This window comes from Agelaius phoeniceus, chromosome 8, assembly GCF_051311805.1.
Source record: "Agelaius phoeniceus isolate bAgePho1 chromosome 8, bAgePho1.hap1, whole genome shotgun sequence".
In the NCBI taxonomy this organism is placed as follows: Eukaryota; Metazoa; Chordata; class Aves; order Passeriformes; family Icteridae; genus Agelaius; species Agelaius phoeniceus.
In genome coordinates this window covers 7,301,957-7,315,843 of record NC_135272.1, presented here as the reverse complement: position 1 = coordinate 7,315,843, position 13,887 = coordinate 7,301,957, and the positions used below count along the sequence as shown (strand labels likewise).

Below are 13,887 nucleotides of genomic sequence, written 5' to 3'. Positions count from 1 at the left end.
TGTGCCACTCTTGAGTTTTCATCATGGCTTAAAAAAGGATGGCTTAAAAAAGTCCTTCAGCAATGCCTGGCTAGTAGACCCCAAAAGCAGTGTTATGTTCCTGTTGTCAGTGCTTCATATCTGAAACAACGCAATTTTGTTTCCTTCCTTTTAAACAGCAGCAACAAAGGAGAAAAACACATTTTTCAACGTGAGCTGCGTGCAGGCGTCACAATGATTCTCATCTAACTGAAGAACCCCACACAACAACCCCACCCCTGGGATGCATCTTTTGAGGGCACCACTAAACAAATTCCCTGAATTAGCAGACAGCAAGATCCTCTAGTCGACATTTCCAATAGAACTCCTTTCCTTCTGGATTTGCTTCATGGGGAAGAGATAAAAAAACAACCATTGGTTGGATCATATTATTATTAAATTTTATGTCCAATTACTGTTTCCAAAAAGGAATAAACAACATAAATATTGAGGAGTGATAAATTGGTCCGAAGTGACTGAAGAGCAGAATTATTAATTAAAACCAAATTAGTTCAAAACACATAATTTTAGTTTTCAAGTCCTCAAATGTCTTTACAAGAAAACGAAATATGGAAATTCATGTTTTCAGCCCATGCTCTTCAGTGAAGTTTCTTTCCATGCTTATTTCTTCCTGTAAGAAAAAGCAGTAAAAACACTATTGGTTTGGGTATTTTGTTTTTCTTCTCACAAATAAAATACTGCTTCCCTTCGGCAGAAACCTAACCCAAGAAAAGCCATACTGGTAAGATTAGATTTGAATAAGAACAGTGCTGGAGCTTGGCTGTGGAGGAGCCTGTGCAGTGCCAGAACATGAGAATGGAAATGGAGGAGGCAAAGTTTGCATTTACCTGGGAAGTAAGGAAAACAGCTTTGGAGAGAGATGCTCTGGGACTACTGACAAAGGAGGATTTCCCATTGTGCTCCAGCTCTTTGTGCTGTGCTGAGCTGAACTGCTCAGTTGGGGCTGCACTTCTATTCAGCTGGACTGAAAGCCTGAATCTCTCAGAGACTCCCTGTAAAAAGGAAACATTACATTCTCAGTGTACAATACAATGGCCTTGTTGTTAACACTGTCAGTCAATATTTCTTTCACAGAGGGCAGCTACTGTGTCTATACAAATCAAGCATGATCTGATCATCAGCTGTGACAGGACCTTATCAAACACCAACAGAAGCCAGCACAGACACTTTTCAGCCAAAGGACAGGAAGGCCCAAAGGATCAGGACATGACCTCATCATCCTGCACTTTATGCACTATTCAATTTTACTTTTGTGTCACATGAAGATTGCTATGAAAATACATTTAGTATTCATCCAACCATTGAAAAATGTATTTCTGCAAGTAACAGAACATTAACTCAATATTGTTCTCATATTTCAGAATCTTGATTTGAGGGCTTAAAAATCAGTAGCCTCCTTCCCAATAGATTTGTGAATATATTTCAGTGGTTAGAGAAACGGTTGGGAAACAGGACATTTAGTTCTCATCACAAATTTTTTTAGAGCTTTCTAGATCTCTAGTCATGTCATCAACATAATATTGTAGGTGTGCTTTATCTGGTTTTAAAATAACTTATTCGTTTTCCTGTATCATCATCCTGCAGCACCCAAAATGGCCCAGAAGCATTTACAGGGTCATTAATACTGTTACTATAACTACTGTAGCTTACAATTCAAAACAGGGATGCTCATTAGCACCAGCAGCAGTGCTGACAAAACACAGACTGACTTGGATGTAATTTGGCTACTTCATGGCCTAGATTTAGTATAAGCTTTCTATTAATGGGGGGGGGGGGGGGGGGAAGTGTGGGTGAGTAGGGGAAAATTGTTTGTGATTATTTCCCCCCTCTCCACATTCCAGATTTCTAAGTGAATTCTCAGGAGGTGCAGAGCACACTGCTGCAGTCAGGACTGACACAATTGCTTGCACTGTAGTACAGGAATAATTCAATCATCTAAGGAATAAAACCCATGTAGAGTCATTGAAGAGTGAGTTGGACAGGCCCTTCAGATCATGGCTGGTGGGTGCTGAAAGAGGGGACACAGCTGCTCATCCCCATCTAGAAGCTGCCTGGCACAGTGGCCCCTCATAATTCACTTCTGAATTATATTCCATCTCCAAATCTTCCTTAAATCAGCTTAGATAGGATGTGGAGGCTACAATTACAAATATTTTCCATGAGCTGAAATCAGCAGATAACAAAATTATGTCAGATAGGCACGGACAATATTTTATACATGTAACAGGTAAAAAAGCTCATGTGACCACCACTATTGCAGAAAAGTGAAATAAAATCATGCAGTCTATCTTTATTTACTTATCTGTTAAAGGCAGAATAAATTATTAAACACATCTGTGGTTAAAGCCAGTTTAAAATATGCATGATATAAACCTTCTCTGAAATTGAAAATTAGGTTTAAACTGTAACTCTGCTTCCTAAAGTCCCTTGGGTTACAAAAGGCAGTTGTGCACTGTTCCTCATTCAGTATGATTTTAAAAATTGCATCACACATATGGCACATGAGAGTTTTTCAGTTAACTCTGAAAAAAAATCACGATAGATTACATCTTATTCTTCTTTTAATGGTTCACAAATTTTGATTCCTAGCAGAGTTGGGATTTTTTTCATTTCTTTTGAATATTCCATTCAAAGAATCTCCCATTCCCATTCTCCTTAGCTTCGCACGAAAAAGGCCACAGTGGAACTCTCACCAGAAGTACCTATGGAAGTAAAACACAACAAAATTATGGGAGGTAATGAGGTCATGTCTTCTCCTCGAAGCTCTGTGTCCTACCTGAGAAATCAAAATTAGACACTGCCATTAAAAATATGAGAACTATTAAATTCTTAATCAATTAATGGCAGTAATTTTAACCCTTTCCAGTGCCTCATTCAGCTAACACTGAAGATGTTTCTTTACTGGATGTATTATTCTTATGACACCTCCAACAGAAACTGAATTTAAACCCAAGAAAATTAACTGACATCAGACTTGTATGTGAAGAGATAACTTGTGCTGATGAACCTCAAAGATTAATATATTTTTACCTTATGTAAACTGAAATGAGAAGTTTTGGGTTATTTAGTAACAAAATAAGATTTAAAAAAACACTGATTTTTTTTTTTTTTTTCTGAACTAAAGACTTTCTATCCTGGGTGGGAGATTGCAAGTAAACACAAATCCACAGACAGAGAAGTGAAAGAGGGAGCATTTAGTGGATGAACTGGAAATTAGAAGTGGGTGGTTGTCATTTCTGAAGAATGGTGCAAAAATTAAAGTATCTGTTTGCAAAATGATTGATCAGCCAAAGCTTGGAGGAGACACTGAGAAACTCTGAGTTTGAAGTCAGGGCGCTGTGGATGGAGCTGTGTGCAGCACATGGCACTGACGCTGCAGAGGGCAGTTTAAGGGCAGATAGGCGCTTCTGGGGGCTGAAGAGAAGGCTGGATGTTATTTCATGCGACATTACTGTCATTAAGGTTAATTTTAGGAGCCTAGGGCATGTACAGGTGTTTGGGGGCATGGGCTGGTGTCACCCTACCCTGAGCAGGAGCTGAGCTGCACGGAGCAGCTGCTGCTCTGGGCTGCGGTTTGTAGCGTGAGCCCTGCAGAGCTGCAGTGTCATTTCCCTAAGGGACGAGGGCACAACCAGAGCTGCCCTTAGAGCCCGGCGTGGGCACAGCTGCAGTGGCCAGTACAGAGCCACCTCCTGCACCACCTCCTCTGGACACAGGGCTGGGGCTGGCCAGGGCAGTCCAGGCTGCTGCAGCATGTGAGAGCCCGAGCCAGCACACACCAGGGACGAGAGAGCAAAGGGAACCTTGCTGGAAGCTTCTCTAGAGGAAGATGGAGAACCCACTTCTTTTATTCCCCCAGCTCAACATTTCTGCTTCAAAGGATAAACCCTATTACAAAGTCATGAAACCAGCGATTAAGGAAGAGCCAAACAAGGCAAGCAAGCCTGGGTAAGTGTTCAGGTCATGCCAACCTTCTGCATGTTCTATTTACATGAAGGATTCTTCTAGCACAGTTCGTGGGGGTGAATTTAGGGCACAGCTAATTTCATTTTTGACATATATGTGAGAACTCAAGAACTGCAATCCTAGAAATTGTATGTGTAAAATATTAACTCTTTAAGAAGAGAGTTATCTCAAAGAACTCTCGTTTTTTTTGAGGACAAGAAACATACCAAATTAATGATCTAAAAATACTAAGAAAGAGAGGTTGCAAGAAGTTCTGAGAAATGCTTCTCTAAAGCCTGAATATGATCCGGGAAAGCTTTTTTCAAAAATTTCAAATGACAGGAAATAATACTTCCTTTTTTCTTTGTGAAACATTAAAAGTAGAAGACGCTGAGCCAACTGTTTACATTGTCTAATGGGAAGTTTGGCCCCTCATCTTTAAAATAAATTAAAAGGATGCTGAAAATTAAAGGATTTCCATTTTTGTTTGCCAGTGCAAAATATGTGCTAAGCTATGAAGAAAAAAACATTAATGTGAATAATATATGTAGGAGAAGTAACACCAACATTACTGTAAGTGAAAATAGGTAGCTCTATAAAGCAGAAGGAGAGAATGCTTGAGAGGGAAAAACCAACTTTCTACAACGTTTCTTGAAAAGCTACTCCAATTCTGTCGTAGAGCTAAGCAGAAGAGAAATAGGCTGAGCCTGCTCCTGCAGAAACCTGAATTCCATGAAAGTGATCACCTTGGCAAACCTGGAAACTTGACGAAAGCAGCAAGGTAAACATTGTAAAAGACTGGGTTGGCTGGGGATTCCCTCCAAGAAGCACCTGTGTGACTTGGGATGTTTCCTGTACCCATGCGTGTGCATTCAGACTGGGCAGAGTAACACTTTGAAAATTTCTCAGTGTAACCCAAGCATGCAAACACTACAGAATTACCTGGTATTCATTGAGGTAATCAGCAGTGTTTTCACACCACTTGGTCCCCATACATTTGCAGAGAGGTTTAAACCTTGCGCCAGCAGCCTTGGTGTGAGTCCACTGATTGTACAGAGCAATAATCCACTCAGAAATGCAGCTGGCAGGAAAATCATTCAGCAAAGCAGGTTTTCCAAATGCTTCTGTGATGCACAAATGCCATAGCTGTGTTGAATAGTGAATGCAGAGTTCCTCAGCAACTGCAGTAATTGGTTGAACACTCTTGTCTCCAAAATTCATACACTTTGGTAGTATTGTCCCTAGTATTTACCATAAAGATGCAGGGTACAATCTTGGGTTTACTGACTTCCATAAGAGTTTAATTCCTCACTTCAATGGAGTACCAAGACATCACCGCTATATTAAGAATTGCATTTGTAGGTCCTGACTGAGAAGAAGAAATAAGTAGAATGCTACAACACTGTGGCCAAAAGAATGTATCAGTCCTTTTTTCCCACCACAAATCATTCGAGAACACTTCAGTGCTTACCACAGCCTTTTCTCTTATTCCAGCACTTCCCACTTTCTGGACCAAGCTGCCTGCTTTCACCAGAGCTGCTTCTACAAGCCACTAATGTGCTAATTAATAAGCACGTGGTAGAGGTCACCTAAGGGCCCAAACTCTGCTTCCAGAACCCGTGGAAAAGTGGCTGGGGAGGGGGTATTTAAACAATCCCACCGGTGCATCTGAGTCACGTTTGCAGATGTCCTGGTTGCAGACATGTCAAACCATTCTAAGATTGCATTTGTAAAGAGAAAGTAGAGGCAGAGAGTGCTGTGTGGCTCACATACCCCAGGTATTTAATGCAAAGTACAGCCATTCACTGCATTCTTACAATCTGCCAGATGGCACTTTCAGAGCAGTAACAATTCTCTGAAGAATTTCCTCCTTTTAACATCATTTCCTCATTCAGCCAGCTGTCTTTTACCATGTTACTCTCAGCTGGTGCCTGACTAACAGAGATTTGACTGTTCTTGTATGAAAGAGAAACTTGTAGATTTTTGCTGGTCTTATATTTGGATTAAAGTGACAATGATATTTGTCAAAAATGGAAAAAAAACAACCTAATAAATTTACTCTTTTTCAAATAATAAAGTGAGATAATAGTTTGAAATTTATTAAGTGATTTACTTAGCTTTTATAATTTCCATTTTTCACACAGACTTACTAAAATAAGTAGAAAGAGATTTTAATAAAACACTGCAGATGGAAATTGAGGTGATAGTAGAAAAGTTAATTAATCTGTTCATTTAAAAGTTTGTTTTTAGTTTAAATGTCTATCCATTAGTTTAAATTAGTTTCTTCTCATATTTAGAAAGCGGCAAAGTTGAGCAAATCTTGGTTTCTCTCTATTATTGCACAAGCTCACTGCTGCACTCAGGAGGCTCCCAGGTTGTTGCAGATGCTGAAGGAAAACCAGAAACTCACAGTAGGAGTTTCCAAACGCAGCAAAGATCCTCTCCAGCACTTCATGCCTTTGTGAATGGAATTTGTGGTCTAGAATCATAAGGCTTTATCTTTCACTACGGCCAAAAAAAATTCTGTAGGTACAGGAACCTGCAGCTGGCAGAGTTCACTGTACTTTCTGTAATTCTCATAACTAAAAAATGTTGTAAGGGAGTGAGGTCTCGTTTCCCTGACTCCAGATTTCCCCTGCTTTCCTGAATTTCTCCTCATGAACTGTTTTCTTCTCCCTAGTTAAAGTTTTCATTCCTGCAAGAAATTACTTCAGCTATGAAACATGTGACACCTATTAAAATTTCAAAAACCAAAACCAAACGCCTCCTTTCACATTTTGTGCAAACCCAGAGTCATTATTGGCTTAAATTCCTTACCAAAGAGATTGGAATTTCCTTTCATCTAAACTTCACATGCCTCCTCCCTGCCAAGGGAGCCCAAACTGTGTAAATCAGGAAACAGAACAGCAAGCCTTGATGAGGAAGTGGGATCATGTTCCAGAAACGTTTGGTCCATAAGAAGTTGATTTGATCAACTAATCCCAGACCAGTCACTTACTGGTACTTCCAGTGTTCTGTGATTTGTCCTGGAATGAAAATGGTTCCAAACATTCATAGCCACAAAGCAACTGATAAAAATTGCTTCTTTTTTCCCTTTCTTTGCTGTTTCCTAGGGCAGATTTTTCAAAATTGACATGAAACACGTGCAACTTGACATATTTGATGAAGAACATGAGTTTTATAAATGAGGCACAGTGTCTAACATGGCATTTGAAATGTTTGTGGTAAACAAACCAGACTACATGTGCTATTGCCCTGTAAAACTGACACCTAAACCATAGTGCTACAGTTTTTTCTTCGGGCTACAGAATTCTATATATTTCATTAAAAGCAGACTCTGGTAACAGCCTCAGAATGAGCATATTCAAAACTACATGTCTGCATGACAATCTCAAGTTTAAATAGCTGACAAGACCTGGTTCCCTTATGAGTTTTACCACGCTACATGGTCTCAATTCCCTTAAAGATTAGTAGGACAACACAAATACCACAGTGAAAAGCCTCTGCTCTGATGTTTTTACAAAAAGAGAAAAGAAATATAACTCTGCAGGAAAAAAATGTCAAGAGTGAGTTAAAGGAAATGTTCCTGAAGCCCCTAAGAGAATGATCTCCCTTAGCAGGTGATCTAATCAAAGGCTTTGTGGAACAGTCCTGAGCCACAATGGTGACAGATAATGTGTGTTACACAGCTTCCTAAATGCACAGTATGAACAATTATTCTAACTCCTTTCTTTTTCTTAAGCAGTGTGTCTCCTGAAGAAGCAGTGAAATGGGGAGAGTCTTTTGACAAACTCCTTTCTGAGAAAGGTCAGTAGTTTTTTTGTCTCTCCATGCAGACTGTTAGAATGAAAAATTGATGGTAAAGGATGGAAAATTATAAAATCCAGTTATGCCCTTGAATAGACATGCCAGTTACCTAAACTAGGTATGATGGGTTATTTATGGCAGCATGTGTTTCCTGCTCTTCTTGTCTTCTTCAGCTATAGCTTGATGTCAACTTGTGAAAATAATTTAAAATAATTTTTGTGTTTGGTGTTTTATTGAACAAAGTAATACAGCAGACAGTAAAGAGTCTCTTCAGTAAACAGGGACATTTAACCATAATATTCCTCAAATATTCCTTACTGCATATGCTCCATGTACTTAAGAAAAGACTTTGTCACTCCTGACAGTTTGTTTCTAAGCCAGTGATTGGATCCAAGCTGGCCATCATTGAGAGGCCCTGCTGCTCCCATAATTATCAAATGCACATATGTTCCTGCCTTTATTTTGGAGGGGCACACGTATGATTCAGCTACAGTGCTGGACACTGTGGGCTTTTCAAATCTGTTCCTTGAACAGTTCACATCCACACAATTGCATTACTTCCACAGATGAAGCATGCTTGGCAAAGAAAATATCCTCAGCATAACAACAGCAGGATAAAGCCAATTACAGACATGCTGAAAGCCATCCATTTTAAATTGCTGCTGAGGAGTAGTTTACTTATGAGCAGAGATTCAAATAGATTTTTGATCAAACTGAATTGATATTCAGCTGGAATAAAGTCCACCACTTCCACATACTCCCATATGTTTTGCTTAATGTTTTTTCTAAATTGTATTGTATTTCTAAATTGTATGAGATCTTGGTAGCATTTTTTTATTGATGCTGAGAATTCTGTAAGGAGAGTTACAGGATCATAGTGGAGAAACTGCACTTACTTACAGCATTTATGTATTCTAGGATAATTATCTATAATGTGGTATTATTCCAACGGAGCAAAACATATTTTACTACCTTGCACAGACTCTTTGAAAGAGAACTGTCTGATAAGGATATATTTTTTAATGCAATTCAACTTTCCCTTTCGTAGCTGGGCTGGATGCCTTCACAAAGTTTCTGAAAACTGAGTTCAGTGAGGAGAACATTGAATTCTGGATAGCCTGTGAGGATTACAAGAAAAGCAAAAGTGCACATGAACTTCTGCCAAAAGCCAAGACCATTTTTGAAACATTCATACAGAAAGATGCTCCAAAAGAGGTAAAGACCTTTCTCATTATACATAGTGTTTGATTGACACAACTGCATCTGGTGAAACTTTCTTTTGAGAAGTGCATGCCCAGAAGCAGCTTCAAGAGCTAATCCTACAGTCCCCTGATATAAGAAGACTTTCATAAAAGTCAGAACTCTGGAAGGAGCATGGGCTTGTCTTGATTGACTCCCTCTCCCTTTTCCACCCCTCCACCTCCAATTGTATATCCCTGGTGTGTTACTGTCAGCACAAAATGATGTTGATATGACAATCCTCACCAACACTAAGGCCTTTTCTTAATATCCTAAGAATGAAAAAAGTTTTCATATTTCCAACTTATTCATTTTACTGAAGTTTGTGAAGGGTTCATAAATGAACAAAAGAAATAATTTTTTGCCTGCCCTAAGAAGGAGATGAACAGGTTGGGAGATCATCAAATTTCAGTGAAATCACAAGCAGCCTCTTGAATAGGTCTTTTTGACTTACATTTTCCTTTAAATCTATCGCGTTTGAGTAGATCAATAGCTGTATTTTTTTATTTGCCAGAATAGGAGAAGTTAAACACTAATTTCTGCTTCCTTGTAATGAGGGTGAAAAAGGTGTAATTCTCATTTTAGTGAAAAGATTGCAAAGCGATGCAGTTTTCACGTGCAATTCCCATAGATTGCATTGGGATTCAGATCTGCTTTTCCTAGAAAATGCCTACTTTTGAGGACTTATGTCCCTTTCCATTCCTTTCCCTGCTGTGTGCCTTTGGGGAGAAGCAGCCCTGGACAGGTAACAAGTGCTGACACTGTCAATGCTTGAGACTGATTGAAACAAAGAGATGAGCAGGAGAAAGCTGAGGAGAGGACAGGGAAGGGAAGTCATAGTAACATAACAATTTCTTTCTCTGCCATGCTTGAGTTTGGTGCAGGCAGGGTGGATGCTGTGGTTCACCTTGGACACTTGGCTTTGGTGTGACTTCCTCCCTTGGGTTCAGCTGAGACCACATAGCTCTGGAGCTTGCACATCTCCTCTGACTCCTTGTCCAGCAGAACTCTTTTACACAAATTTCTGAGCCTACAGTTTGATGGGAACATAAAATTTTGGATGAGTGGACCCTTTTCTGATCACTAATTGCCCTTCAGCTCTTAGATCTAGACTATTTGTTCCAACTAGTTGTATGGAAATAGGACAGGCACCTCTCAGGGAGGAAAAGAAAAACATTATAGAAGTCGCTTTTTGATTGGCTCAACAATTTTTAAAATATATTCTACCTTATTTTTCAAAATAACGTGCTTGAACCAGTGCCTGTCACTTCATTAAAATTCTTATATGATTAAACCTTTCCCAGGGTGAATGCAGCAGCTCATGGAGTAAATAGTCATTTTGACATACTTTCCCAATCTAAGGCCTCCAGAGACCCATTAAAAAAAAAAAAAAAAAAAAGAATTTTTTCACCTTCCTACCACACAAAATACACAGAAACCAGAAATTTTAACTATTCACTAATGTCATCTTATTAGAACAAGTTCTACTTTAATCCTACATGAGAGCAGGGGAGATCTGTAATAGTCCGGTATTGCAAAGCTAGGAAGCTGTGACTATACAGTGATCACTGTAAGGAAGTTACTTTTAGTCAAATATCAGAGTTTTTCTTCTGTTTCCCCAGTTTTCCATGGTACCAATGATACATTTCTGGAGACTTTCTGAGAGCCACCACTGAAGGCGAACACACTAATTCTGTGGTGTTAATATCCTGTTGTATGGGGGATTCAAGGTCCTCCTCATGCCTTGAGAGGCTACTAGGACAGAGGCTGGGCAGAGTTAAAGGAATAAAACAGAGATTTATTAAAGGCCTTCACAGGATACACCTTGGGCAGTACAAGATACAGTCACGGATATACCCAATATGGACGACAAGTCACAAGTTTTCACACTTTTAGGTTCTGGTCCATTTCCATATTTGGGTTAATTGTCCAATTCCAGCTTCAGGTTATGCAGTCCCATCCTCCCAGTTTGGTCTCCTCCATTCCCTGTTGTTTGCACTTTTTGGGCCTGAAGCTGCAACGGTGTCCTTGGTTCTGGGGCTGGAAAAGGATAGTTTTGTCTAAGCTGTGGAGAGAACTTGCTAACTTTATAAGAAGTTCAGAGTTATAAACTAATGCAGTACAGAATCTGGAAAATATGAAGGCTCAAACCTTAAGGCTTCACTCTTATCAGAAAAGTCTTTTCCCTGTATCAGGTGTACAGTATCAGCGCTGTAGATAATAACACTGGATATGCATTAATGTACATTAAACAAATACCCTTTTCCTCGTCCTCCAGGTGAATCTGGACTTTCACACCAAGGAAGTCACAAGCCAGAGCATGGGGCAGCCCCTGCGCAGCACCTTCGACGCGGCGCAGAGCACGGTGTACCGGCTGATGGAGCAGGACAGCTACCCGCGCTTCCTGCGCTCCGCCGCCTACCTGGGCCTGCTGCAGGGCCGGCCCGCGGCCCGCGCCCCGCTCCGCCGCCGCTCCCGCTCCTTCACCGTCAGCGACTTCCAGGGCGTGCGGCCGGACCTCACCGTGTGGTGACAGCCCAGCTCAGCCCTCCTGTCCCCGTGTGGTGACAGCCCGGCTCCGCCCTCCTCACCCCCTGTGTCACCGTGTGGTGACAGCCCTGCTCAGCCCTCCTCATCCCCAGCTCCTGCAGCAACCCGGGTGTGTTTTAAACCCCAAACCCTCAGCAGGTGTAACTAAGTGGTGAAGCAAAAGAAGATTCACTTACAGCAGGTCAGAGTTCTGGAGCAGAATCTCACTTTCATAGAAAAGTAGGTGATGTATTGGCAAGTCATAACATGCGGAGTTTTCATATAGGATTTTTGTTTTTTTAAACTCACAGCAAAGGCTGTGATCAGATTTGGGGGAAAAAAGTTGATTTTCCTGCTTAAAAATGTCTCATATAGTGCCATTTGATATTGCCCCATATGTATCCTGGGCCTGTACCTTTAGGCCAGAGTTTCATCACAGTTAGAATATCTGTATCCAGTCTTTGCACACATTTATGTTTTTGCAATATTTCCTACACTAAGCACAGAGAATTTGTGGTATTTTCTGATACTGTAAAACACACAGGATCATTATTAGGTATAATGCAAAGTTATATTTATTTTAACTAAAGACACTGCATAATTAAATCTATAATTAAAATGTGGCCATTGCCTATTTTAAGAGGAACGTAAAAATACTATTTAATTTTCTGGGTTACATTTTTCTTATTCCACATGTCTGCTGTCTATTTTTAAGTTATGATGTATATATTAGCTTTGGCATCAAATGCATGTATTCTAATTTTTTGCAACTAAATGAGCAGCAGCAAGGGGACAAGAATGCTATTTTAACACAATGTGTATCCTTAAATACCAGGTGATGTCTATGTATATAAATATAAAATATTTCTACTTTTATTTATAAATAGTCGTGGTATACCAACTTTGTTACTACAGCTCTTGGACTCGGGCAGGGCAAGTTTCAGTTACATTGGACATTAATATCCTCTCTATAGGTTGTAGAAGAGGAAGAAGAAATCTTCTTTTTTATTTCTTTACTATCGAAGAGAGACTTTTTTTTTTTTATAGTCAGCACACAGTCATTCTGTCCTTTTCTTTCACAGTTGATGCAGACATACCTTGAAGCTTGGGGCAGTTCTTAAAATCTTAAACATTGGTTCAGTTTAGGAAGGGGCTGCAGGATTTATCTGTAACTATGACTTGTATACTACATTGTTTCTTATGGTATTTAAGCTTTCTCCCTTTCCCTCCCCTTTCTGTAAATGGTGAAGGAGAAGAGATGCAGTTCCTGAGGATGGGACTTTGTGTTGATTGTTAATTTGGGGTGTATAAGAACTGCTGGATCTGCAGGTTTCCCTGTCTGCTTTATTAACTTCCAATAAATCTGATCTGCTTAAAGAGTTCCAGGATTTGATTTATCATCAGTACATTGATGAGGAAGATGTGAAGACTTCACCTAGGGTTCAACTCTAGCTGTATCACTGCCACATTAAACAAATTGTTACTGTACACAGAGATCCAAACTCACAAGGAAATGCTGCTGAGCCACAGTGACCCAGGAGCCATCTCCAAGCTCTTACCTTTACCTGGGGAACAGAGAGGAAACACATTCGTAATGATGATCCATGCTGGTTTATTCATCACCCTCCCCTGATCTCAAAACACCAGGTATAGGCTCTTTCTGACAGTGAAAGCAGTCACAACCTGGGCGAAGGGGTTTTTTCACTGAAAGAATGGTCAGGCATTGGAATGAGCTGCCCAGGGAAGCGATGGGGTCACGGTCTCTGGAAGAATTCAAGAGGCCTCTGGCTGTGGTGCTTGGGGCTATGGCTTAGGGCTGACTGTGGCTGGGGAAGGTTAATGGTTGGATTAGATCTTGAAGGTCTCTTCCAGCCTTGGGGATTCTGTGATGAGGGAGTCTCTAGTATCACCAACAATGTCTGAATGCCAGTTCACAGATATTTAAAATATGCGTGTTCCTGTATCGTGTACGAAGATCCGTGTTGGAGGAAGAGATTTGAGAACAGCCCCACCTGAGTGTTGGCACTGGCCTTGTTACCACACAGACATAAAACCTGCACACTTGCAGCTAAATTCTACCCTGGTGTGATTATGTCCCTTCATAATCGCGGAGAATCCATATCTTGGATGGATTGCCATGAAGGAAAGTAATGAAAAAAGTACATATATTTAATACTGTTCCAAAATCCAACTGAATTACAAATATAGTATCTAAGACATTTTCATGTTAGCAAAATCCCAGCTGCTAGGCAGAAGGGTCTGCAATGATAAATAGAAGTCAGCAGGTGCCCTTTATTTCATTTCACAGACACATGGAAAATTTTGCTT

The 13,887-nt window shown here is 40.2% G+C and overlaps 1 protein-coding gene and 1 long non-coding RNA gene across 3 annotated transcripts; one reads left to right on the top strand and one right to left on the bottom strand.

Annotated features, from left to right (window-relative positions):
- Positions 1-430: 430 nt before the first annotated feature.
- Positions 431-2,730, bottom strand: LOC129123556 (uncharacterized). Its single transcript, XR_008534713.2, has 3 exons — positions 2,587-2,730; positions 867-1,031; positions 431-649 (listed from the first exon to the last, which is right to left on the bottom strand). It is a non-coding gene; the product is annotated as an uncharacterized LOC129123556 (long non-coding RNA).
- A 906-nt stretch (positions 2,731-3,636) lies between these two features.
- RGS18 (regulator of G protein signaling 18) lies at positions 3,637-12,938 on the top strand. Of its 2 annotated transcripts, none has more exons than XM_054638198.2 (5): positions 3,637-3,987; positions 4,664-4,765; positions 7,730-7,791; positions 8,840-9,006; positions 11,309-12,938. In XM_054638198.2, the coding sequence occupies exons 1-5, from the start codon at positions 3,869-3,871 to the stop codon at positions 11,561-11,563; spliced, it is 705 nt and encodes a 234-aa protein (XP_054494173.1). In that variant the 5' UTR covers positions 3,637-3,868; the 3' UTR covers positions 11,564-12,938. The 2 variants fall into 2 exon arrangements, with proteins under 2 accessions (XP_054494173.1, XP_054494172.1); XM_054638197.2 differs by having other exon boundaries at positions 7,727-7,791.
- The last annotated feature ends 949 nt before the right edge of the window (positions 12,939-13,887 follow it).

What these genes read in the sequence shown, in the direction of transcription:
- RGS18 (XM_054638197.2), top strand. Translation starts at nt 3,869, where the DNA reads ATGGAGAACCCACTTCTTTTATTCCCCCAGCTCAACATTTCTGCTTCA. An exon ending in AACAAGGCAAGCAAGCCTGG is followed by an intron (nt 3,988 to 4,663) that starts GTAAGTGTTCAG and finishes ATTCTGTCGTAG; the next exon opens with AGCTAAGCAGAAGAGAAATA. An exon ending in AACTTGACGAAAGCAGCAAG is followed by an intron (nt 4,766 to 7,726) that starts GTAAACATTGTA and finishes CTTTTTCTTAAG; the next exon opens with CAGTGTGTCTCCTGAAGAAG.